The sequence below is a fragment of the Erpetoichthys calabaricus genome, chromosome 1 (genome assembly GCF_900747795.2).
Source record: "Erpetoichthys calabaricus chromosome 1, fErpCal1.3, whole genome shotgun sequence".
NCBI lineage: Eukaryota > Metazoa > Chordata > Cladistia > Polypteriformes > Polypteridae > Erpetoichthys > Erpetoichthys calabaricus.
In genome coordinates this window covers 290,441,537-290,469,513 of record NC_041394.2, presented here as the reverse complement: position 1 = coordinate 290,469,513, position 27,977 = coordinate 290,441,537, and the positions used below count along the sequence as shown (strand labels likewise).

Sequence of the window (27,977 nt, the reverse complement as noted above, 5' to 3'; positions counted from 1 at the left end):
TTCAAATGTTTATTTCTTTTAATGTTGATAATTATAACTGACAAGTAATGAAAGTTCCAAATTCAGTATCTCGGAAAATTAGAATATCAATTAAGACCAATGCAAAAAAAGGATTTTTTAGAAATGTTGGCCAACTGAAAGGTATGAACATGAAAAGTATGAGCATGTACAGCACTCAATATTTAGTTGGGGCTCCTTTGGCCTGGATTACTGCAGCAATGCGGCGTGGCATGGAGTCGATCAGTCTGTGGCACTGCTCAGGTGTTATGAGAGCCCATGTTGCTCTGATAGTGGCCTTCAGCTCTTCTGAATTGTTGGGTCTGGCGTATTGCATCTTCCTCTTCACAATACCCCATAGATTTTCTATGGGGTTAAGGTCAGGCGAATTTGCTGACCAATCAAGAACAGGGATACCATGGTCCTTAAACCAGTTACTGGTAGCTTTGGCACTGTGTGAAGGTGCCAGGACCTGTTGGAAAATGAAATCTGCATCTCCATAATGTTCGTCAGCAGCAGGAAGCATGAAGTGCTCTAAAACTTCCTGGTAGACGGCTGCGTTGACCTTGGACCTCAGAAAACACAATGGACCAACACCAGCAGATGACATGGCACCCCAAACCATCACTGACTGTGGAAACTTTACACTGGACCTCAAGCAACGTGGATTCTGTGCCTCTCCTCTCTTCCTCCAGACTCTGGGACCTTGATTTCCAAAGGAAATGCAAAATTTACTTTCATCAGAGAACATAACTTTGGACCACTCAGCAGCAGTCCAAAGGCGAGACGCTTCTGACGCTGTCTCTTGTTCAAGAGTGGCTTGACACAAGGAATGCGACAGCTGAAACCCATGTCTTGCATACGTCTGTGCGTGGTGGTTCTTGAAGCACTGACTCCAGCTGCAGTCCACTCTTTGTGAATCTCCCCCACATTTTTGAATGGGTTTTGTTTCACAATACTCTCCAGGGTGCGGTTATCCCTATTGCTTGTACACTTTTTTCTACCACATCTTGTCCTTCCCTTCGCCTCTCTATTAATGTGCTTGGACACAGAGCTCTGTGAACAGCCAGCCTCTTTAGCAATGGCCTTTTGTGTCTTGCCCTCCTTGTGCAAGGTGTCGATGGTCGTCTTTTGGACAACTGTCAAGTCAGCAGTCTTTCCCATGATTGTGTAGCCTACAGAACTAGACTGAGAGACCATTTAAAGGCTTTTGCAGGTGTTTTGAGTTAATTAGCTGATTAGAGTGTGGCACCAGGTGTAAAGGACACATGATACTTCAGCAGGGCTTGAATCGCAGCATTTGCGTGACTTTTATTTTGATAAGTTATTGAGTTTCCTGGTTTGCATAATTAATTGTGCAGTTTGCCGGGAATAGGAAAGGAAAATGGCGACATATGGAGTTAACAAACAAGCACCTCGCTGAAAAGTGAACAAGGTATTAATTTCTCTGTTATATGTAAAACAAATGTTACGAATGTTTATGTTAAGTTATTTATATGCCTTTTATTTGTACTTTGCCTTTTATAGCTCTTACGGTGTGTTTATGAAACAAGGTTACGGAAACGAAAATAAACATTCATAAACCATCAGTCTGAGAGTTGACCATCATTCAGCCAGGGTCGCTACAGTAAGAGCTTGACCACTCATCGTGTCCTGTCGTCCTGCCGAATTGAAGTCGCGGGTGAAGCGCTGGTGATTTGTACCCATCGTAACGGAGTTAAGGGTGAAGCGCCGGTGATTCGTCTGATTTGCAACGGAGTTTAAAGGCGAAGTGGTGACGCTCAGTTTCCACTTTACAAAGGAAAAGAAAGTACAGTTTAAGAATTTCAATACGAGGACTTCAGCAAGGGATTTTTAAATATTAGCGGCAGCTGACGAATGGATTTTGGTGCGATGGTCAAATGCAGGCGTAAACGGTTATAACGTCACCGTGAGTACTGTTGACATTAAAAAAGGGGCTGTATATATTAGTAAAGTTAAGAGAAAAACAAACGGTTTATATATGTGTGTATATGTATGAAGAGGGATTAATCCTGACCCTTTGATAGAATTTGGCTATTTGGACTATTCTGTAACTACTGTTTAAAGGTTTAGCGTTTGCTCTTACAAGGGAACTGTGAAATATCTGACTGATTGTTCATTTGTAATTTTTGGACAGAATCATAGTTAATTCAAGGCTTTTAAAATTGATATAATTCTTTAACATTGTTACTAAGGGATATTGATATCTTTGTATTGTATTAGGTTTATTTGTGTATACAAGTGTTTTCTTTTTTACTCTTTCACTGAGTAAGATGACAGAGCCAGGTCCAATTCTTTCAGGTGTGGGAGCATTGCAGGAGCAGGTTGATAGTCTCCAGTTAAAGGGTTTAGAGCCAGATAGTTTGCTTCAAAATGAAGAAGAGTGCCCAGAGAGATTGCTTAGAAGAAGTGATTTACAGTAGTGAAGAAATGCAGACTAGCATTCAACAAAAACTCCAAAGGGCTGACCCTCGTCGCTGTGGTCGTGAGCGAAAGCCCACAGAAAAAATGGTTATATTTCAAAAGGAAGAAGCTCTAAGGAAGGAAAAAAAGGCTAAACTATTTGTATGAGCAGTGGAAGATTCAAGCTCGGGAAGTAAGAGAACAGCTTAAGACACACATCACAGAAAGCCAATTATCTGTACTGATTGATGAACTTGAAAAGAGAAAAGGTGATGTCATAGCCATTTATGTGGCCATTCGAAATAACATCACACCATCTTCAGATTTAAGACGCAGAGTAGATGCATGTGAAGCAGTGACGGCTGACATTACCAAAATTGCATATGAGAGGTTAGCTGGCATAGATGGTGAGTTTAGTGCTGAAAGAGAAAAATGTCGTCTTCGTCAGCTTCTGCATCATGAATATGCTAGATCCATTTATGGTTCTACAGTCTCAAGAGTAAGCAAAAGATCCAGCAACGATTCTGCAACTTCATGCATGGCAGCAAAACGGGCAGATGCTGCAGCAGAGTTAGCAGCAAAGGAGGCTGAATTTACAGTTATGATGGAAGAAAAAAGACAGCAAGAAAGAATACGGCAAATAGAAGAACACCAAAGAACTTAGCTAGAGACTCACAAGTGTGAATTGGAGCGACTGAAAGCTGAAAAGGGATTGAGAGCAGCACGTGCTAGGCTGGAAGTTTACAACCATGAGGCTGCAATGGAGGCCAGCATCCTGCCGATTGACTACAGCATAACAGAACAAAGACATATTCCTGCACCAGTCACCTGTCAGTCCTTCAATGAAGAAACATCTCCTCACGAAAACACAAACTCATTTGTGCAGGCGTTACAAAACAGCATAACACTGAATAGGCTTCCAGTGCCAGAGCCATCTATTTTCAGTGGAGATCCACTTCACTTTATTGAGTGGAAGGCCTCCTTTGTATCGCTTATTGATGGAAAGAACGTTTCTTCAGTTCATAAGCTTTACTATCTCAAGAAATATATAGCTGGTCCAGCTCGTAAGATCCTAGATGGAATATTTTACAGAAGTGATGATGAAGCTTATCAGGATGCTTGGAACAAGCTAAACCATCGTTATGGTCAGCCATTTGTCATTCAGAGAGCATTTAGAGAAAAACTGGCAAACTGGCCAAAGATCCAGTCGAAAAATGCTATCGGACTTAGGGATTATTCAGACTTTTTAAATGCATGTCAGGATGCGATGCCTCATGTTAAGGGTCTTCAGATATTGAATGACTGTGAAGAAAATCGGAAACTTGTACAAAAACTACCTGATTGGGTAGCATCTCAGTGGAATCGTCAGGTTACACTAACCCTAAAAGAGACTCAAGAGTTTCCAGGCTTTAAAGAATTTGCAGCTTTTCTGTCAACAGAAGCAGAGATTGCATGTAATCCAATAACCTCTCTTACTGCTCTTCATGCTTCAGAGCAGAAGGGTGAGAAACAGAATCTCAGAGAAACCAAGAGAAACATGGCCAGTGTCCTTAACACTCAAAGTGTTCGTGAAAATAGTCAAAGTTTGACTAAGATCAGTATAGGATCTCAGTGTATGTTCTGTAGTGATGATGGTCATCAGCTCCATAGCTGTTTAGGGCTGATGTCCAAGCCTTTGGACGAGCGACGGAAATTTGTGCAGGAAAGGAAACTTTGTTACGGGTGTTTGATGCCTGGACATAATGTAAAAGACTGCTGTCGTCATCACTCCTGTGACCTCTGTAAGAAAAGGCATCCCACATGTCTTCATGACAGTAGCTATGTGCCAAGGGCAAGAACATCAACTTTTGAAACCTCAAACGAAGTTAATAGTAATGAAACAACTACTGCAGTAGCGCTCACTGTGACAGAAGGAAGACATTAAGCAAGTACCTCCATGGTTGTGCCAGTCTGGGTGTCATCATGTAGCCGCCCAGATGCTGAAAAACTTGTTTATGCTCTGCTTGATACTCAGAGTGACACTACATTTGTAGACCAAGGCATAAGTGATGCACTAGGAGCAGATAAATTTCCAGTGAAACTAAAACTGTCTACCATGATTGGAAGAGACACACTTGTGAAGAGTGAAAGGGTCTTTGGACTTCGTGTTAGAGGTTACAACTCCCAGGTTTATATTGACCTTCCTTCTGCATACACTAAAGAGTGCATACCATTAAACCGTTCCCATGTTCCTACATGCGAAACAGCACAACAGTGGAAGCATTTGTCAGAAATTGCAAATGAAATCCCACCACTGCTAGACTGTGAAGCTGGACTTCTTATAGGCTATAACTGCTCAAGAGCATTAATGCCTAGGCAGGTAATTGAGGGTGAAAATGAAGAGCCTTATGCTGTGTGCACCGACTTAGGATGGAGTATTGTAGGGCCCTCATCACCACATATGGATTCATCTAACAATATACGTCTATGCTATAGAGTCACAGTTAAAGAGCTCCCCCTGATGACACCTGCAGATGCAATTCATGTTTTGGAATCAGATTTCAAAGACACTAATGAGGAGGAGAAAAGGGTCTCTCAAGATGACATCCTTTTTCTGAGAAAATTGCAAGAAGGCATTAAGAAAAACAGCCTTAACCACTATGAAATGCCCCTACCATTCAAGAAGAGACCCAGTCTACCAAACAACGAGTCACTTGCAATTATTCGGCTTGACCATCTGAAGAGGAAATTGCAAAGAAATGATAAGTACAAAGAACACTATGAGTTTCACGGAAGACATCATAGAAAAGGGTGATGCAGAGGAAGTTAAAGATGAAGGCAATGAAGGTGAGACTTAGGATGATAAATGCCGTGATGAGGAATATACCAAGAAGCCAAACAAATTGCGTATTGTGTTTGATTGTTCTGCTAAATATAAAGGAACATGTCTCAATGACCATCTTCTCACTGGGCCTGATCTAATGAACAGTTTGGTTGGAGTCCTTATTCGATTTCGTCAGCACAATGTTGCTCTTATGTGTGATGTAGAAAAGATGTTTCATCAATTTCATGTATGTGAGCCTGACAGGAATTATTTGCGCTTCCTTTGGTGGAAGAAAGGAAATCTACACACAGACCCTCAAAGGTTTCGAATGAAAGTACATTTGTTTGGTGCTGCTTCTTCTCCTGGATGTGCAAACTATGGGCTGAAACATTTAGCAAAAATGAACAGTGTTCTATATCCTCTAAGCTCCCAATTCATCCTAAGAAATTTTTATGTGGATGATGGAATTACAAGTGTTAACAGTACAGAACAGGGCATTAAGCTTGCAAGGGAGACTCAAGAACTTTGTGCCAAAGGTGGTCTCCGGCTACACAAGTTTGTTTCAAACAACACAACTGTCCTAGACAGCATACCACCCTCTGAGCGTGCAAGTGATGTAAAAAATTTCAGTCTTACATTTGATGACTTGCCAATAGAAAGAGCTTTAGGAATCCAGTGGCATATTGAATCAGACTGTTTTAAATTTAATTTCAGTCTCAAGGGTCAGCCTGCAACGCGTCGGGGAATTCTTTCCACTATTGCCTCTTTGTACGATCCTTTAGGATTTGTAGCTCCGTTCATTTTTAATGGTAAAAGAGTTCTCCAAGAGATGTGTAGAAAGGGCATAAGCTGGGATGACACTCTGCATGACGAGCTTCAGCCACGGTGGGAGCTTTGGAAGAATGATTTAATTAATTTGAAACATGTAAGCGTCCCTCATAGTTATGTACCTGCCAGCTTTGGAAAAGTTGTACAGGTCGAGCTTCATCATTTTTCGGACGCTAGCATTTGTGGATACGGACAGAGCTCATACTTGAGACTTAAGAATGAAATTGGAGAGGTTCATTGCACCCTCGTTATGGGAAAGTCACGTGTCTCTCCTACAAAGGTTACAACTATTCCCAGGTTAGAATTGATGGCTGCAGTGATCTCAGTTAAGATCAGTAGTCTCTTGAAGAATGAACTTGAGTATTCTGATATGGATGAGTTCTTCTGGACGGACTCTAAGGTAGTTTTGGGATATATTAACAATGAGGCACGCAGATTCCACATTTGTGGCAAATAGAGTACAGAGGATTCATCTTAGCACGACTACCCAACAATGGAGATATGTTCCAACTACTGAAAACCCAGCTGACCATGCTTCTAGAGGTCTTACTGTTTGTGAACTGCTTTCGTCAAACTGGTTTACAGGGCCCAAATTTCTTTGGGAAAGAGAATTACCTTCACACTCAGATATGATCCCAGAGCTTTCAATTGGAGATCCTGAGGTCAGAGTATCGCAAGTGCTAACCACAACAGTCACAGAGCAAAAGAGCCTCATAGATCGTCTGATCAGTTTTTCATCCTGGTCACGTGCAGTTCAAGCTGTTGCACGCATTCTTAGAAGAATTCAAAAGAACAAATCAGATGGAATTTCCACAGTAATAGAAAGACAGAATGCAAAGAGTCTTATAATAAAAACACTGCAGAAACAAGTTTACAGAAATGAGCTAAAGATACTTAAAACAGGAGTTCCACTGCCTTCACATAACAGTCTGTTTTCTCTTGATGCCTTTATAGATAAAGATGGTGTGCTCAAGGTGGGAGGAAGACTTAGTAGCTCTTCTCTTCCCGATTCGCTGAAACATCCCACAATTCTGCCCAAGAATCATCACATCACAACTTTGATAGTTGGTCATTGTCACGAAAGAATCAAGCATCAAGGGAAAGGTCTTACAATTAATGAAATCAGATCAAATGGTTTCTGGATTCCTTCCATCAGTCGAGTAGTAAAACGTCATATTCAGCAGTGCATCATCTGTAGGAAGCACAGAAGACCTATAGAAGAACAAAGAATGGCCGACTTGCCTCCAGAACGAGTGGATCCTTCACCTCCATTCACATATTGTGGAATGGATTGTTTTGGCCCATTTCTTACTAAAGAAGGTAGAAAAGTAAATAAAAGGTATGGTCTTCTGTTTACATGTTTTTGTTCTCGGGCCATTCATATAGAAATGCTGGATGACATGTCAACAGATGCTTTTATCAATGGGCTCCGCTGCTTTATCGCTATACGTGGTGCAGTTTGCCAAATAAAGTCAGATCAAGGAAGCAACTTTCTCGAAGCAAAAAATGAGCTAAAGGAAGCACTTAAAGAAGTCGATAATGAACGAATAATGGCCTTTCTTGCTGAGAGACAGTGCGATTTTAACATGAATGCGCCATACTCAAGCCATGTTGGTGGAGTTTGGGAACGTCAGATCAAGACAGTAAAAAATGTGCTTAACATCACTCTGTCACTCTCTTCTGGAAGATTAGATGATTCTTCTCTGCGAACATTCTTATATGAGGCAATGTCAATTGTAAACAGCCGTCCCCTTACCACTGACAACCTTAATGACCCGAGTAGTCTTGAACCACTTACCCCTAATCACCTTTTGACTCTAACATCTACTGCTGCCGTGCCTCCTCCAGGAAAGTTTGTTAAGGAGGACATGTATGCAAGGAAAAGATGGCGACATGTTCAATATCTTGCAGAGCAATTTTGGAGCAGATGGCGGAAGGAATATATTTTTAACATTGCTCTCAGACAGCGCTGGCACATACCAAGAAGAAATTTGCAAATAGGTGACATAGTAATAATGAAAGAAGATGATCTACCTAGAACTGAATGGCGTTTAGGTAGAATAGTAGAGACCAAAACTGACAAAGATGGACTTGTAAGGAGGGTCAAAATCCACCTCGGAGACCAGAAGCTAGGTAAGAAGGGAGAAAGGCTTAGCAAACCGTCAGTAGTTGAACGCCCTATTCAGAAGCTGGTCCTTTTGCTGGAGACTAGTTAAGATCTGTTCCTCAACACTCTCCACAACTTGACCTTTACCTCAATTAGTTTGCTATTTCATTGAGCTTGTTGTTTAAAATGCTGTTATCAATTGTCTGTTAGTGTTGAAATCATTATAGTTAAATCTTTAATGATTTGGTGGGAGTGTAAAGGACACATGATACTTCAGCAGGGCTTGAATTGCAGCATTTGCGTGACTTTTATTTTGATAAGTTATTGAGTTTCCTGGTTTGCATAATTAATTGTGCAGTTTGCCGGGAATAGGAAAGGAAAATGGCGACATATGGAGTTAACAAACAAGCACCTCGCTGAAAAGTGAACAAGGTATTAATTTCTCTGTTATATGTAAAACAAATGTTACGAATGTTTATGTTAAGTTATTTATATGCCTTTTATTTGTACTTTGCCTTTTATAGCTCTTACGGTGTGTTTATGAAACAAGGTTATGGAAACGAAAATAAACATTCATAAACCATCAGTCTGAGAGTTGACCATCATTCAGCCGGGGTCGCTACACCAGGTGTCTTCAATATTGAACCTTTTCACAATATTCTAATTTTCCGAGATACTGAATTTGGGACTTTCATTAGTTGTCAGTTATAATCATCAACATTAAAAGAAATAAACATTTGAAATACATCAGTCTGTGTAAAATGAATGAATCTAATATACAAGTTTCACTTTTTGAATGGAATTACTGAAATAAATCAACTTTGTCATGATACAGTAATCCCTCACTTATCGCGGGAGATAGGTTCCAAGGCCGACCGCGATAACTGAATTTCTGCGAAGTAGGGACACCATATTTATTTAATTATTTAACGTGTATTTGGACGTTTTTAAACCCTCCCTGTATTGTTTACAACCCACCCTTTACTCTATTAATAACAGGGACAACTGCTAAACAATATGAAATCGGTAGAAAAGTTTACACTTACTGTATAGCGAAGTACATGTAGCAGCTTGTAGGCGGTCATGACGTCGTCGACCTTGTTGCAAAGATTCCTAAAGCAGATTCCATCCAGACTACTGCCTTATCACGTCCACTTGCAACTCGTTTTGCGCCCTGGTTAAAGGACACTGCGGCCGTAGATCTTATATGCTTTTCCTCCTTTTTAAACAAAAAGAATCGTGGACTCATTGAAACTTTTACCTTTTCTGCAATCATTTGCATCTTCTGTTGGCGCTTGGACACGGCCCCTGAAGCAGTAGCACGTTAATGCTGAATGAGTGAGATGAGACTTCCTGGTTAATGCAACACTCCGTCGCTGAGCCAATCAGCAGCACACAGGAACTTAACTGCGTGCTCTAATTGGGTAGCTTCTCAGCCACCCGCCAATAGCATCTCTTGTATGAAATCAACTGGGCAAACCAACTGAGGAAGCAAGTACCAGAAGTAAAAACACCCATTGTCCGCAGAAACCCGCAAAGCAGCGAAAAATCTGCGTTATATATTTAGATAATGCTTACATATAAAATCCGCGAAGTCGTGAATCCGTGAAAAGTGAACCGCGAAGTAGCGAGGGATTACTGTATTCTAATTTTATGACCAGCACCTGTATATGCATCCACTTTCTAACCATCTATTCCAGTTCAGGGCACTGGGGAGATGGTGCATAAAAGTGACAGGGTGGTATTACATTGTTAATTACACTCAACAAGGTTTCCAATTTTTTAACTTTTGCAATTTTTTGAAGAAACCACAGAACTCAAAGTAAATCTCAGAAGAATTGGAGATAACATGAAAACTTCACACACAACCACACATGCACACAAAGAAACAGGCTGGGATTTGAACCATGATGTTGTGCGGTGGTAGCATAAAGCACTGGGCTAAAATGCAGTCCATAAAAAATTACAGCATGCTTGCAGGATTATAAGAGATTCTCCTCTTTATGCAAACATAGTATCAAGGCTCCCAAGGTCAGCATTAATGGTGGGTGAGTCTTTACATCAGTGCTTAGTGAATAAAATGTCATCTCATGGGACAAGTGTATGTTCTGTCAGCTGTGAAAACAGGCAAGGATCAACAGCTTAAATCACTTCAGACCTTCTGATAAAGAAAGAATGCAAGTATCTTTACAGTTCAAAATGTGAGAAATCATTGCGATTAGGAGAGGAGATGTCCTAAATTTGCAGAGTGCAATGTCTAAAATTTTTTTATCTAGATAAACATAAAATTAATATCAATGCTACATTATATTTATAGTATGTCACTGCTATACATTCTACTATTAAAAAGGAGGAATGCTATGTAAATTACAAATTTTCAGTGTTATCACACCTTAGTAGTGTCGTAACCTCTTCAAACACACGTGTTGTAAGTTTATGTTTTATTTAACCAAAAAATTCACTGGTATATGGCATCAGCTTTTCTATACTTCACAGCATTCACTGTATTTCTGTGAATACTCCAGGGGACACACTATAATCACAGCATTCCAGTCTTTTTAAGATAAAACCATTTTCTAAACATCCTCAATCCAATTTAGGGTAGGGGGGTTGGGATGGGTCTGCAGCCAACCAGGGGATCATTTGATGTGCAGCACAGCACACTCACACACACATTATTATGGGTGACACACATTTTAGCTGCAGACCCCTAAAGCGAGTGATAATCTACACTGCAATGTATTTTTGTTAGGACAAAAGTATATAATTTAGCCTGCCATACTACTGCTAAAGCTAACACTTATCCACATTTTTTACTTTAATTGTGGAAATCATCAAGACTGACTGTTATAAACCTTTCTTATTATCAATAAATGTTCATACATTGTAAACAAAATAGGAAGCAGTTGTTACTTAAGTCATGTAATTCTTATTATGACCATGTAGAAAACCCAGCAATTACATAAAAAAAAATTATTTTACAATGCTATCTTAGAAATTAAACGATGTAGACTGAACCAAAGTTACTAAACGTATTGAAATAAGTAAATATAAAGAACAATGTAAGATACTCTATACAACAGAATGTAATGAAAATGAAGATCTAAATAGATATTTTTTGATAAAGAAAAAAAAGTCACAAGAGGTGTATAGCTGAGCTGGACAGAACTTTAAGATTGAACATAACTCAAATTCTTATCAAGCAGGAAAGCTGCTTGCACTCTGCTAAACTAGGCTCAATAATTTTAGCCATGTAATAAACAGTAGAGAGATAATTGTATGTCTTAAAATTACAAACCTTTTAGAATACATATTAAATAGGCCAACTTGTGTAGTGTGCAAAGATATAAGGATTTTGATCAAAACTATCCTATACACCATATTGACAAAAGTATTGGGACACCCCTCCAAATCATTGAATTCAGGTGTTCCAATCACTTTCATGGCCACAGGTGTATAAAATCAAGCACCCAGGCATTAAGACTGCTTCTGCAAATATTTGTGAAAGAATGGGTCGCTCTCAGGAGCTCAGTGAATTCAAGCATGGTACCGTGATTGGATGCCACCTTTGCAATAAGTCCATTTGTGAAATTTCCTCGCTACTAAATATTCCATGGTCAATTATTAGTGGTATTATAACAAGGTGGAAGCAATTGGGAACAACAGCAACTCAGCCACGAAGTGGTAGTTCACGTAAAATCACAGAGCAAGGACAGCGCATGCTGAGGTACAGAGTGTGCAGAAGTCGCCAACTTTCTGCAGAGTCAATAGCTACAGACTTTCAAACTTTGTGCGGCCTCCAAATTAGCTCAACAGCGTGTAGAGAGCTTCGTGGAATGGTTTTCCATGGCCGAGCAACTGCATCCAAGCTTTACATCACCAAGTGAAAGGCAAAGTGTCAGATGCAGTGGTGTAAAGCACACTGCCACAGGTAGAGCAGTGCAGACATGTCCTCTAGAATGACAAATCACGTTTCTTTGTCTGGCAATCCGATGGATGAGTCTGGGCTTGGCGGTTTCCAGGAGAATGGTACTTGCCTGACTGTATTGTGCCAAGTGTAAAGTTTGGTGGAGGGGGAATTATTGTGTGGGGTTGTTTTTCAGGGGTTGGGCTTGGCCCCTTAGTTCCACTGAAAGGAATTCTTAATGCTTCAGCATACAAAACCATTTAGGACAATTTCATGCTCCCAACTTTGCTCATTTTGGGGATGGCCCGTTCCTATTCCAACATGACTGTGCAACAGTGCACAATGCAAGGTCTATAAAGAAATGGATGAGCGACTTTGGTGTGGAGGAACTTGACTGGCCTGCGTAAATCCCTGACCTCAACCCGACAGAACACCTTTGGGATGAATTATAGCGGAGACTGTGAGCCAGGCCTTCTCGTCCAACATCAGTGCCTGACCTTGCAAATGCTCTCCTGGAAGAATGGTCAAAAATTCCCATAAACACACTCCACTTTGTGGAAAGCCTTCTCAGAAGATTTGAAGCTGTTATAGCTGCAAAGGGTGGGCCAACTCCATATTAAAGAATATTACTCCATATTAAGAATGGGATGTCATTAATCATGTTGTGTGTGTAAAGGCAGGCGTCCCAATGGACAAAGATATTACCATCTATATTTTTACAAGATTAGGCTGTATTTGCTAAGCTCAGAAAACATGAAATCTTCTAAATATGTTCATAATATATACCCAAACACCAGAAGACCTTCCTAAGGTCTTGTTATCACTGTATGTAGAAAATGCCTTTAGTAGTGTCAAAATGGAGACATTTTTCACCTTGTCTGCATTTGTACCTGGATTAAACTGTTACCAGAAGTGTACCTTTGTATGAACAACATAAATTGGATTATTTCACTTTATAATACTGAACCAAGATGCCTTTTGCAGCTGATTTTATTAGCTCTTGTCTCAATTATTATCACAGATTTATGCAATTGAAAAAAAAAAGACTTGAGTAAAAATATCTCTTTAGGCTGATGATATGATACATTACATTACAAACCCAGACTCAACACTCACTTAAGTAGATAGATCTTTATTTGCTCTAAATATGTTAAAGAAAGTTCCATAAAACTTCCTGGTTCCAAATGAACATGTAAATTTCATGATATTTCCTGTTATCTGAATCTTTATTATAAATTTTGTGTTGTGTTTTTTCCTTTGCATTTCTATTTTTCTCTTGTTTTCTCTAGACAGATTTTGTAGTACAGTGATCCCTCGCTATATCGCGCTTCGCCTTTCGCAGCTTCACTCCATCGCGGATTTTATATGTAAGTATATTTAAATATATATCGCGGATTTTTTGCTGGTTCGCGGATTTCTGCGGGCAATGGGTCTTTTAATTTCTGGTACATGCTTCCTCAGTTGGTTTGCCCAGTTGATTTCATACAAGGGACGCTATTGGCAGATGGCCGAGAAGCTAGATTGCTTACTCTACTCTCTCTCTTGCGCTGACTTTCTCTGATCCTGACGTATGGAGATTGAGCAGGGGGGCTGTTCGCACACCTAGACGATACGGACGCTCGTCTAAAATGCTGAAAGATTATCTTCACGTTGCTATCTTTTGTGCAGCTGCTTCCTGAAACGACATGCTGCACGGTGCTTCGCATACTTAAAAGCTCGAAGGGCACGTATTGATTTTTGACTGAAAAACAAACTCTGTCTCTGTCTCTCTCTCTCTCTATCTCTCTCTCTGCTCCTGACGGAGGGGGTGTGAGCTGCCGCCTTCAACAGCTTTGTGCCACTGTGCTTCGCATACTTAAAAGCCAAACAGCCCTATTGATTTGTTTGCTAGAGATTGTTTTCTCTATCTATGTGACATTCTGTGCTCCTGACACGCACTCCTTTGAAGAGGAAGATATGTTTGCATTCTTTTAATTGTGAGACAGAACTGTCATCTCTGTCTTGTCATGGAGCACAGTTTAAACTTTTGAAAAAGAGACAAATGTTTGTTTGCAGTGTTTGAATAACGTTCCTGTCTCTCTACAACCTCCTGTGTTTCTGCGCAAATCTGTGACCCAAGCATGACAATATAAAAATAACCATATAAACATATGGTTTCTACTTCGCGGATTTTCTTATTTCGCGGGTGGCTCTGGAACGCAACCCCCGCGATGGAGGAGGGATTACTGTAAACCGCTATATCTGATACATTATTAGAATTTGTTTGACTACTAGGACATTGTGATGTTTAGCTTTATGAAAAAAAAAAAAAGAAGAATAACAACATTCTAAAAGAGTGAATGAAAAGAGTAGAATGTGAGGCACTAAAGGGACTGCTGGCACCCAAGATAAAAGACCAATTCGAACATGTAATCAGGACTAAAGCAAAAAAAAAAAAATTCAAAATCAAAATCTAATGCAGAAATAAAATTACTTGAGAAAGTGGCTTCTTCTTGCTGATATGACCTTACTTAGAACAAAATACAGACACTAAGTACACAGCATACTCTTAAAAATGGCTGCCATGACTATGTGACCATAACCCAATGATACCACAGGCCATGCCCCCAATAATGTGTTTTTTTATCATATCAACCCACTCCAAACTGGCGGTGCAAGTGAACCTCACAAACAGTAAAGAAATAATGAAAAAAAACGACCAAAACAAAAGCAAAAGAGAAACACATCATTTATTGACTTGTGATATCTGCGATAGCCTTGAACACATCTGACCAGCTTTCTTTAACTGCCTTGAAATGGCTCACATACTTCAGAGTCACAATCATATTATGACTTTAAAATGTATTCACATTTAATATTAGAAACCTGACAAAGTTTAAAACAAGACATTATCAGAAGGCCATAGCTCAATCCCATATTATTATTATATTATCCAGGAAAATAAACAGTTAAAATGAATATTCTAAATTCTGGACACAATAATAAATTTGTGTATTTAAAAGCAAAACAGACCACAAGTAGAAAAATAATTCTTCCAAGTCCAAAGCTTTGGGGAGACGGCACTTCATAGCTTTCTCTATCAATTAGTAACTTACTAGTTTAGCAGGCCATAAGAAACAAATTCTACTCTCACTCTGCTCTGTGTACTAGTCATGATCACTAGTCAACTAAGCTGAATTACTTTGGTTCAACAATCACTTTGAGTATGGCATTAATGCAGAAGATTATTTTATGTGCGAGTTGCTACTATCAATTGCATTCATACCAGAAAATCATACATTCTCACCATTGTTAAATACAAATGAAAGGTGCTTTGTACTGAGACCTTTGGATATTTTATACAGACAGTATATTTTGAATCATTTAAACAATTATGCCTCAAATATAGCCTCACATCAAAACAATTATTTCAATACATGCAATTTTGGGACCTTGCCAAACGCTAGCTGGCTTTGTTTAATATGTACTGTAGAAACTACATTATCTAGCATCGTCGACAACTTAACAGCAGGTAATGATGAATTACCACTTTCTTCAAAAGTGCGTTATATGGTACTTGAAGACACCCTCACAAAAGACAAAAGCTATTCAAAATGACAAGGAACAACAGACTTCCAGTTTCGGACTTCATAGCTTCTCACAAGAAAAAAAAATCTTTTTGAAAGATACACCACTTGGTCCGTTCTTCACCCAAATGGTGCTGTGGTTCTGCAAGTGGATATTATTGCACCCAAGAGCACAATGAATGCTTTTACTCCCCTGTTGGAGGCCAGGCTCTAACCATAAGACATAAAGACAAAATATTTCATCTTTCACTCCGTAATTAGACAGTACGTACCAGACCAACTGTTGGAGACAATAAGAATTGTATTTTTTTCCTTTGTTTGGTTTGAAAATCAAATTAAAACTATTAGTGCATCTAAAAATGAAGTTAATTCTGAAGTGTACGAAGAACCACACAGTCCACTTTATTCGCAACTTATTAAGAGTCTGCACAAAACTATGCTGTTGTTACCGTATGATTAAAAAAATCAATTCTCTTCTTAAGCCACATTGTCTTATTTCATTTAAATTTGAAAAAAAGAAGTGAAAACAAGTGAAAAAAGTGAAAGAAAAAATATTTTTTGCTATATATTAACAGCAGAGTATTAAACAAACACCTACTAACAGTACAAAGGCCAACTATTACTCACCTTCAGGTATTGGGTTTGGTCTCTCATCTTTCCCTTCTACAAGGCAAAAACAAAAAAAGAGCATTTTAAGTAAAATTAAAAGTGAAACTAACACTATGATAAATAAACGGAAACATAAATAGACATAAAAGAATGATTGTCATATAATTTGGTTTTATTTATTTGAATAAAAGCCAGAAGTACAATAAGAGTTTAGGATGGCCAAAGAGAAAAACCGTGTGAATGTTGGAGCGTGTGTTCCGAACCGCGCCTTCCTTCCTATACGAACATCACACCATGAGCGTGGGGCTCGTGACCGAAGGACCAATTTTTGGAGGTTTGGATGAGTGTCTTTGACTGATTGGGGCCCTAAAATATTTTGGAACATGATTTTACCAGTTTGTATTAGATGATTATTGAAATTACATTTAAAACATTTTGCCAAAAGTAGCAATCTTTGTAGTCTCAATTGTACCCCCTCCCCTTCAAGCCACAATGGTTTAGCCTGGTCCTCACGCACTTGAATTGTATGTAGCGCGGCAAGTTCTACACGCTTGCTTAACGACGATAGGTGCGTTTTCGTTTTACTTAGGTTGAAATGTCGAAGCCAAATTTTCGGTTCCAGGAAAGAACGGCAAGTAAGGTTTGAACGCGAAAAGAGAGAGTGACAGTTGGTCACTTGCAGATGTGTTTAGAAATCTAAATTTGTCAAAATTCCAGTTTTAGCCATCAATTGCCACTACACTAAAGTTAGTGGTGTACTGGAGTAATTATAGCATTATGTGTAATTGTTTTGATACCTAGTGTTTAACAGATATCTGATGTTACAGTACTTAGTTGACACATTGTTGTGGATTAGTTATTATCGCAGTGTAGACATCTACGCGTTGTTAAACTCTACTAACTTTAGTCAACATATGACATTGTTTTATTAACAAAATCAAATCCTGTACACTATTGTTCTGTGACCATAAAAATATTCAAGTACAATTTCCTTAAAATACACACTAATAAAATATGTACTGTACTAAATATTTTTCCATAATACATACATTACAGAAAATAAAATGCTTCTCATAATTACAAGCTGTAATATTTTTGATGTTTTTCTGTAATGTACCTATCAGAAATATGTCTTATTTAAAAGGTAGTTTTCAGAATTTCTTTTACTGTTAAAATATACATTTTTGATCAGCTAGACAGTCATTATCCTTGAGGTGTAATTATAAATATGGATTACCATTTTAATAATGAAATAATGGTTTCTTTCCAAAATTTATACTGTATGACACACAGCAACAAATAATTAACACAGTACAAAGCTATAAAAAAGCCACAAATGTATCAGATATTCACAAGTTCTTTATTGAAAAGACAGAAAATTGACATGCTGATCATGTTTAGAAGTAAAAGATATTTTTTTCTGTTAAGCTAACCAGTGTATTGTTTAGTAAATTTGCCTTTTTCTTTTTTTCAATTAAAAATATAGGCTGCTGCACTCGCTGTCCAAACTCAAATGGTGTCCGTTTTAATTTAAAGGACATAATAAAAAGGTCTGAATTCATTGAAGTAGCTTTACTTGCTGTGTGTTGTGATTGCACAGGATGGTTTTGCTGTTTCCTTTTTCTTAGTTTATTACTCCACTTTCTTTAACGTAAAGGCTAATATTCCAGTTGACTCTAGTAAAACAAGCCGTGACTTGCTTTGTTTACACTACAGCAAGTTCTCTATGAAAAAAAAAAGACGTGCACTGGCTCAGTTACCTTAATGTGCAAAGGATTGCTGGAACTAAATTACTGTAAAGCCTGGAAAAGCAGAGGCATGAAAAAATCTTTTTTTATCAGCCAATTTATTGATCAGTATAGTCTTTTTTGTAGTGAAAATCCGGTGATCGGTGGCTGATCAATTAGAGCATCGCTAATTGGTACCCAAACATTAGTATGCATTGGGACATCACTACATGGTTCATGAGTGTAGCCCTCTATCTCAGTCTATATCTCTCACTCAAGTGTGTATTATGGATACTTAGGTGTGGAATCATATAATTGGCAATCCTATTCAGAAGACCTCCTGAACATCTGCCTTGTTACTTACATAAAATAATGACCTTGGGCTGCGTAGGGTAGCACAGTAAGTCTAGCAAAGGTAGTTCAAGGTTAATCACTGAGACTAAAAATTGGCATCCTCAGATGAGAATCATAATTGGGTCAACTGAATTTAGACTTGGATATTCAGTGTGACAAAAGCATTCTCAGACATTAAATGTATGTTAAGAAACAACCAGCATAAGGTGGCAATAAGAAACACTTTTGCTTTATAAATTAACAGTAATATTTATATATCCTTCTCACAGTGAACACCAGTAGTGTATCTTAGTAGCAATGCCTAAGTAACCTAGGCTGTGACACCAATCCACGGGAAATATAATAATGAAACTTGTCATGATCTCATGACAGATTTTGTTAGGTGAAATATCCATTTTCATTTTTGTTTACTGTGTTTTATAGTGCCTAAAACATCACATGCGACCATCTTCCTTTTGTTAATATATTTTCAAGCTCTAAACTGCAGCATAGTTGGAATGTGTTTGACAAAAAAAAGCTTCATCATTTAGACATTTTCATTCTATAAGTTGTATATTGTTCATTTATTATTTAACAGTTATATAAAGATGAGGACTTGGATTGTAGCATCACCATCATATTTTTCCCATGCCCACATGCACTAGAAATCATTAAATAAAAAAATAATAATGGCAAAAAATTGAACTAACACTTTACAAATACAGCCAAGCCCGAATATTGAAATTCATCTGTTTTAAAACTGCAATTTAGTCGTGTGTTGAGGAGCTGCACAACAGTGTGAGTGTTTTAGCATAGTGCCTACAATGACAAAAAGCACAAATGCAGGAAGATTTTTGGTGCCACGGCCCGAGACTCGAAAATAAGCACAGTTTACTTACTGATTTGATCAGTATTTCCCTTTACTGGCTCACTTAGTGATTCATTCATCCATTATTACTATTCTGTAGTTCATTTTCTGCTTAATATTCAGTTAATGGCTTCTCCTGTTTGAACTAGCAGCAGCAGGGCTGCTTTTACCCCAAGCACTTAGTAAACCTGAAACTATACTGGTGCATAATTGGTAAATTTAATATTAATTTGATTACATTGTAAAGCATACAGTATGTAGGATATGTTAAATGTAGATACTGGGAAATATTAAGAAATAGCAACCTACTCCAAGAATCATTTTTGAATGCAATTAATCAGCTAATTTAATAGACTTTACTCAAAATGAATAGGTTTTAAGGCTTTGCATAGCTTTTTCTAGTACAACAGTTTTAAATTTCTTGGGTGTCACATTAAGAGGTACGATTTGCGTAGAAGCAATATAAATGGATTTCATCACTTTAATTAAGAACACCACTCTCAGAAATCATTTCTTAGATATATTCCCATTACCAATTATATTAAAATTATTAGGAAAATTTATTGTTGTGAAATTATCTATCTATATATATAATTCACTAAGCCAGAAGACAAGTAGCCAACCATGGAAAGCACGCCGGAAGGGGCGTGGATTCACTAAACCGCCGACAAGTAAGACGCCAATGGCGCACGCAGGAAGGAGCCACGCCCACCAACTCTTAGACCATTGGATACAACGAAAAAATCACAGCCACGCCCACGAACTCGGACACGACGCCTCGAAAAACATGCCGTCATTTCTGTTTGTCTGTGCCACAGTCCACTTGCAGCTCTGAGCCACGTTGACTTTTCATTAGTCAACCTCAGTGGAATCTTGGTTCACACAGAGGCAGCGCCAAAGAGAGACAGAGGCACACACAGGCAGCGCGAGAGAGAGAGAGCCGCGCGCACACACAGGCAGCGACAGAGGCGCACACACACACACACACAGAGGCAACGCCAGAGAGAGCCAGAGGCATACACAGGCAGTGCAAGAGAGAGAGCCACGCACACACACACAGAGGCAACGCCAGAGAGAGACAAGCGCACACACAGGCAGCGCACGAGAGAGAGCCACGCACACACACAGAGGCAGCTCGAGAGAGAGCCGCGCACACACACAGAGGCAACGCCAGAGAGAGACAAGCGCACACACAGGCAGCGCGCGAGAGAGAGCCACGCACACACACAGAGGCAGTGCGAGAGAGAGCCGCGCACACACACAGAGGCAACGCCAGAGAGAGACAGATGGCACACACAGGCAGCGCAAGAGAGAGAGCCACGCACACACACAGAGGCAGCGCCACAGAGAGACAGAGGGCACACACAGGCAGCGCAAGAGAGAGCCGCGCAATCCTTTAAAACTGAAGTTAAAACACAATGAAGGAAGCAGTCTTTAAAAACCAATAAGCCCTGTGCCTCTTTTTCATTAGCGTCTCACCTGCTTCAGGCCCTGCAACAGTCGAGACGCTCTCTCTGCAGCTGACCTTCTCTGTGCCTGACTCCACTACTGTCAGTCGCCTGATTAAAAATGGCCTTTTGAAGGTGAGCTATGGACCCGCTATACCACAGGAACACATTGCCTTCGAGCCTGCTCTCGCTCACTCTAACGTACCGGCTTTCTCTCTCTCTCCTCACTCGCTCACACACTGCACAGGGGAGAAATGCCCGAAGCACGAGTCTACCCGGAAACCGTTTCAGCCACACTTCCACGCCCCTCGCTACACTGTGAGTGCGATGATTATTTATTTAAAAATGGGCTTTTGAAGGGGAGCTGTGGACCCACTATACCACAGGATCACCTGTGACATTGCCTTCACATTGTTTTCCTTTTATTTATAATCCTGTTGAGCAGATCAGACACCCAGGCAAACAACACTGAATAATCAATAGCTGCAACTACTTTGCCCGCCCCCACTCCTCACCTGAGTCGGTTTCGTCTCTGTTCAGCAGTGTTTGCCAAACTCGGTCCTGGTGAACCCCTGTGGCTGCAGGGTTTTGTTTCAACCAGATTCCTAATCATTAATGCCGGTTAAACTCATCCAGGATAAGTCGGTTTTTCAAACACAGCCGTGTAGCAGATTAGTCTAGCAAGATGTAATAATCCGAGATGAATGCGCGCCCTCGTGCTGAGTGAAAAGCCAATATATATTGAGTCTACAAAACATGATCAGCAAGTCTTTGATAGGCTGCAACAAAATGATAAAAGAACGGGCGCATTTTTTTCACACAAGCTGAGTGGGTGGGTGTTAGTTAGTTAATTAGCAAGTCAAAGGATTTCAAGATATAATATACACAAGAGGTAACACTGCAAAAGCGGCCCAAACCAGAAAAGACAGCTGGCAAAAAGTGGCTGACAAATTAAACGCGTGTGCATTGTACTTACTGAAAGCAGCGTTACGGATTTTGCAAATGTTCATTTTTTTCCCTCTGCTTAAAAAACATTGAAAAAGCGGTGCGGATTGGTTTGCAGCATGTAAAACAGTTTGTTTGTCGCGGATAATTTGCTATCCACACAGGGAGGAACCGCGAAGCGAACCCACAATCTTCCACTGCCTCCTTACTGCAAACCATCTGTACTACTACAGCGCCACAAGGCAGTTAAAGAATGCACCGGGCCACATGTTCATTTTTTCCCCTGTGCTTAAAAGACATTAAAAAACTGTTTCTCAACTGTGACTCCGGAACAACTAAGTACGCGAAAAGCGGCCAGAATCGCAAACAACAATGAAAACTCTACGTGACTCACAGGTAGTGATGGGCCGCTCGATACTCAGGTTTTGACACTGTGTCGAGCTTTCGAAGCACTGCAGATTTTAATACTTGATCGAATGATGACATCTGTGATTTAAGGATTTCACATTTTCTTTTTCAAATGTGCTTACCTATATCATGGCAAAGTACAGGGATAAACCTTTATTTTCTGTCTACTCCGTTTTAATTAAGACAGACCAAAGAAAACATTTAAGGCTATTAAATGTGATCTCAAGTAAAGATCAGGGTTAATTATAATACTAATAACAGGAGCGATTATAATGATACAGTGCAAAAGTAAATACTAATTGAAAGAGCCGGGAATCCATGAGGTGAGGCGTCTTATTTTGTTTAACTCTTGCTATCGTATAGTGCATTCTGCCTGTCGGCGTTAGTTATATTTATATTTTTTAGACATCACACACTACAAGCTGCTGACGAACCCTTCTCTTTGGTGTCAGTCTGTAGCTATGAAAAAATAAAAGCAATACGACTTTTAACAGACGTCATTGAAGTGTATCATAAGTTTCTGTAACGTTAATGAAAATGGCCAGGAGGTGTCCCAAGAGAGGTGAGTGTCAAATGCTTCGAAGCTTCGATACGATTTCCGACACAATTGCTTCAAACGTGTTGATGCTTTGTGAGGCTTCACTCCGCCCATCACTACTGACAGGTTACTGAACGAGAAATCAGCAGACAAGCATGACGGATGGGGCGTAATGGGCGTCCTTCCCCTCTCCTCCGGATTTTTCAAATGTTAATTTTTTCCCTGTGCTTAAAAATCATTAAAAAAGCGGCCTGATTATGCGGCGTATGTTACGCCGGGGGTTAGCTAGTAGTACTTTAATTCAACTGAAAATAAGCATGTTTGTAGCCTTTACTTATTTGTTTCTAGTACAAATTGCATGTTTGTCATAATAAATTGGTTAATTTATGTTTGTAAAAACCAGTGAGGGGTGGGGGAGAAGGGGATTTCACATAGAACTATTTTTTGTCATGTTCTCTAGAATGTTTGACTAGTTTTGGGTTATTTGTGGTGACAAAACATGCCTTTTTAGCATAATTCTAGGTAATTTGCGCTAAGGGACCACCCTCTCTGTAAAGATATACTGTAGCTGGGTTTTAGCAGTCTTTCCCTATTTATCAGAGAACTTGCTAGTTTAATAGAATGTCATAATAAAATTACTAGAAGCAAAGGTTTGCTTTTTGGGTTTATCTAATTTATAGGAAGTTTATCTTATGATGCAAGAGTGTGCAATCAGCAGATTTAAAATTTCTTAATATTCAATAATTTAGTATAACAACTGTTGTATGTTTACATTTGTTAAAATAAGTTATGTTCATCTAATTCTTTGCACTCTGGTTAGAGTAACTCATTTGAACTGAGTTTGAACTGCTCAATACATTTATATGGATGTTTTGCACATAACTTAATTGAGTTCTTCCAATGAATAATTTTTTGAGTGGGTAATGGGGTCTTTTAAAAAAGCATATTAAATGAGTGTAATCCAAGGTGCAAATACTTCCCATGGGGTCTAGGCCCACTAATTAACTCCTTCAAGCCCACAGAAAGTCATCAAATATAAATTGTGGGAGGTCCATGAAAATATGTTTTAAAAATTTGTTATAGTGTTAAATTATTTGTGGTTTATTACTGTGTTTGCAAGAAAATAAAGTTGCAGAGTACAGAAAGCTGCTCACTAGCAGGAATGGCAGGCAGCAGTCTGCAAGTGCTTCACAAGCTATATGGGGTGAGATGCTTAAGTTGCATTAGCCTTAAAAGCAAGAACGGTGAGGGCATTATTTAAATGAGGATGTTTTGAGAAATAAGGCAAACTTTTATAAGAGACAAATGAATTGGAGCTGCTGTATACAGTTGTACATTCATCTTGTTCAAGGTTCATATTTGTTGTTTTATTGCTTTAGTGGCCCATAAAAATGGGAAAGTGAAATCATCACTCTCCTTAGGCTGTTTGTACATGATGTTACTGTTTACTGTTGTTTAATAATCAGTCTATTATGGGGATGAAGATGCAGCAAGAGGACTTTAGTTCCCAGAAGTCAGTAGCAGTGTGCATGAGTGACCTTGATCAGTGTGGACTTTAATGGGAGTCTGCAATCAGAGAGAATATAGTGATGGGCATTATGATTTACATTACTTATTTAATTCTTTCGTATGTACCATTTTAGTGAATCAAAGAGGAGTGGAGGTGTCCTCTTTGGAAAAAAATGTACCGATATGTTGATGCCATAGTGAATACTAAACTATGCTTTACATGTATATATCGTATATAAAAGGCCAACCCATTCCAGCAATCTCTCAACAAAACCACTCCATCTCTCCCTTTCAGGAATCAAGTGTACAAGAATCGTGCTACTTAGTCATGGGTAATGATTCAGTTAAAAGGCAGGGGACATAGCACTTTTTGGGGAGGGGAATAAAACCATTTCTGTGAATGTCAGCAAGTGCTGACATAAAATAGATTAAGGCTGTCAAAGATGTCAATAGATGGAGTCTGAGAAAGCAGACCATCCAGTTGCTGGCAGCATTGAAGGAAGAGACCATGGTCATGCTGGAGCATGTCCTTGAAAATGACTCTGATTATCATGGTATCATTTGGACAGGAGTTTGTGTAGAGTGAGTCAGACATGGCACTACAGCATAATTATGTTTGAAACTACCGAAAATTGTACATTGGATTTTGTAACATGAATCAAGAATTTTAACAAATTGGTTAAAATCTCTATCTTGTATAACAGAATGACTGTTAATCCCTCAGTCATTTTTCCCAAGCCTCCTGTATTCTCTATACAGTTTTGAAAGTCCTCTTTGAAAAATAAAAGTACTGTACTTACAAACAAGCTACACTGCACTACGTGTAATATATTTCACGCAGATTAGACTATTACAATTATATTAACTCTATTTATATAGCACCTTATTGAATGTTTACATGCAACTCAAGGTGCTTTCCACAGATTAATAAACAAAAACAAAGGTATACCACATTTACTTGGATTATTATCATTAATTAATAATATGATCATTTCTAATGTAAGTATACTAATGGAAAAATCAACCAGGTATTGTTAAGCAAAATGTAACCACTGAAGTGCAAAACAAACCTTCACTCTTATCAAAAAAAAGGTTTTCTAATTAAAATATTTATACATTACAGTTGACAATAGAACAATCAGATCTATTTAATATATATAAAATACAGTAAATGTATATAGTATGTATCTACACTTTACTGGGACAACCCATTTAGTAGAAACAGTTTGATGCTATTAAAGTTAATGAAAAAATACAAAAGTAAATAAAAGAGTCCATATAGGTTTCAGTTGATTTAGGATGGAAATTAAGTTCTTGATTCCTGGATGTGAGTATTTGATCAGCTGACACGGAGGAAGGGAAAACAAAAAACTCCAATGATGGCAATAGGAGAAAAAGAAACTGCTAGAGGGCAATGGTTGGAAAACAGAAACAAGCAAATCAAATAGTAGGCCTGATGGTAATCAGTTTCAGCATCACGAAAGTCAGAATGACCTAGGCCAGCAGGTCACCCACCCTCCACTGGGCACAGTCGATACAATCATCAATTAAGGTTTCCAAGGCCTGTATACTGTGTTTACTCTTTATATAGGCAATGTGACTCATACATTATAACTGTAATTAGTTCATAAATAGCTACTGGCAATTACTTAACATAAAAAATGTTTAATGTAATCTTATATATAAAGCAGACTGTAACAATCTTGTGGTTTTGTATGTATGTTATCATCCAGTTGATGCTCAGAATGTTTCTGGTGTGCTCCATAAAAGTAACCGACAGTTTATCATTGTGCTCCGTAAAAGCAACTGACAGTTTTATCGTGAAAAATCTGTAGTATTTATTTGTTGTTTAATATTTTCATCTTGCATTATTCTTATTCTAACAGTGTTGTAGTGATAATAGAATTAAATCAACCTAATAATAATATTAATTTAATTGATGTTTTTTGTCATCAAAAATTCTGTATATATAAACTTGTTACTATACCACAAAACAAAAATTATTCTGTTAAAAAACCTTAAAAAAAAAGCTTCGCTTTTCCCATCATTTTTACACTACCTTGAACGTATTATATTTTGATGAATATAGGCTATCTATTATATATAAGATAAGCAATTTTATTTTTACCATAAACATCCTATATTTATTTTGTGGATTCAGCGGCTCTCTTTGCAATTTTTGTTTATTTATTAATGAAGAAAATGTCATTTGTTTTGTAGCATTTTAGCTGAAGCATTGGAATTACAATCTATATAAATAAAAATGTAAATGTTCGTTTGTTCAAAATCTTAAATCTCCGAAAGTTCTTCACCGATTGCTTTGAAATTTTGACACAACGTTGCATTCGAATACGCACGTGTTTTTATATACCTACTATTATATAGATGTCACACCTGTGACAGGAAAAAACATGCTATTTTTGAAAAACAGCGCCATCTGTTGGACGTAAAAGCAACACACGCTGTACTAAATATTTTACGATTCCATTTCAATGTTTCCGATTTACGATCCATTTACGATTTCCAAATTTCCAATTTTACGATTCTATTTCAATGTTTCCGATTACATTGTTAAGCGCACATAAACGTGGAATACTGTAACCCCGTTAAATCGATCAAATACATTTGTAAGTACGTGAATAAAGGCAGCGACATGGCAGTTTTTGGCGTGCAATCAGAAAGAAGTGATAGGAATGCGGTCATACATATTGATGAAATCGTACAGTATTAGGCTGGAAGATACATAAGCTTTCTTCACGTTATGTCAAAATGTATTCGGAAGTGCCTACGTATTACACATGGAATGCGAGTAGAAAATCATTTGAACAACGCAAACGAGGAGAGCGAGTCGACGGACAAACTGGCATATTCAAAGAAACTACGATAGGCAGACTACAGCGTGCATCCCAATCAAGATGAATGCTTTTTTCTTCGCATGCTGTTGATAAATGTGCCTGGTCCAACGTCTTTCCAGCAATTGAGAATTGTCAACAGCGTTACACATGCCACTTTCCGCAGTACATGTCAAGCTCTGAATTTATTGAAGAACGACCAACACTGGGATGTATACATTAATGACGCGTGCAACACGTCACATCCAAATCAAATTCGTGCATTGTTTGCAATCATATTGACCGCCTGCTCTCCTTCAACTCCAACAGAGTTGTGGGAGAAATATAAATCGCATGTGGCTGAAGATATTTTCCGTCCAATACGCAAGTAAAATTCAAATATAAACGTGGATTTCACAGCAGAAATCTACAACTAAGCGTTGATAATGATTGAAGATTTGTGCTTAGAAATCGCGAACAAGGTTCTCAATCAATTGGGAATGCCATCACCGAATCGATCTGCTGCTGCTTCGTTCATTGTAGAATTGCGTCGTGAACAAAATTACAACACGGGTGATCTTTTGTCGTATGTGCAATCAAATATTCCTAAGCTAACGCTTGAGCAAAAAGGCATTTACGATCAAATAATGCAAACTGTCAATAATGGAGTTGGAGAAATCTGGAAATTGGGAACAGAAAGGTGCCGGTTGATCTGACCTCAGGACGAATTTCATTGCCTCATAACTTCTGCAATTTAGTGACGTCAAAAGAAGAATTGGTTGAAAAAGTATTTCCCAATATTCAAACCAATTATAAGTATCACGATTGGCTGAGTGAACGAGCTATTCTTGTGGCCAAAAACAAAGACGTCTACGAACTTAACAATATTATTTAGTCTAACATTCAATGCGAGGCAGTCACATACAAGTCCGTCGACACTGTTGTGGAACCAGATGAAGCGGTTAATTATCCAACAGAATTTCTGAATTCACTCGATTTGCCAGGGGTGCCACCGCACGTACTGCAATTGAAAATCGGCATGCCAATTATCATGTTGCGAAATATCAAACAGCCAAAGCTTTGCAACTGCACATGGCTTGCAGTAAAAAAATTAATGAGCAACGTCGTA

The 27,977-nt window shown here is 38.7% G+C and overlaps 1 protein-coding gene across 10 annotated transcripts in view; it reads right to left on the bottom strand.

Annotated features, from left to right (window-relative positions):
* The window catches only part of mybpc1 (myosin binding protein C1), a 144,198-nt gene that overhangs the window by 106,995 nt on the left and 9,226 nt on the right, over positions 1 to 27,977 (bottom strand). For all 10 annotated transcript variants that reach the window (XM_051928509.1, XM_051928478.1, XM_051928494.1 and 7 more), the window contains exon 2: positions 16,260 to 16,295. In XM_051928509.1, coding sequence (XP_051784469.1) covers positions 16,260 to 16,295 — 36 coding nt within the window. The remainder of the gene's footprint in view (positions 1 to 16,259; positions 16,296 to 27,977) is intronic.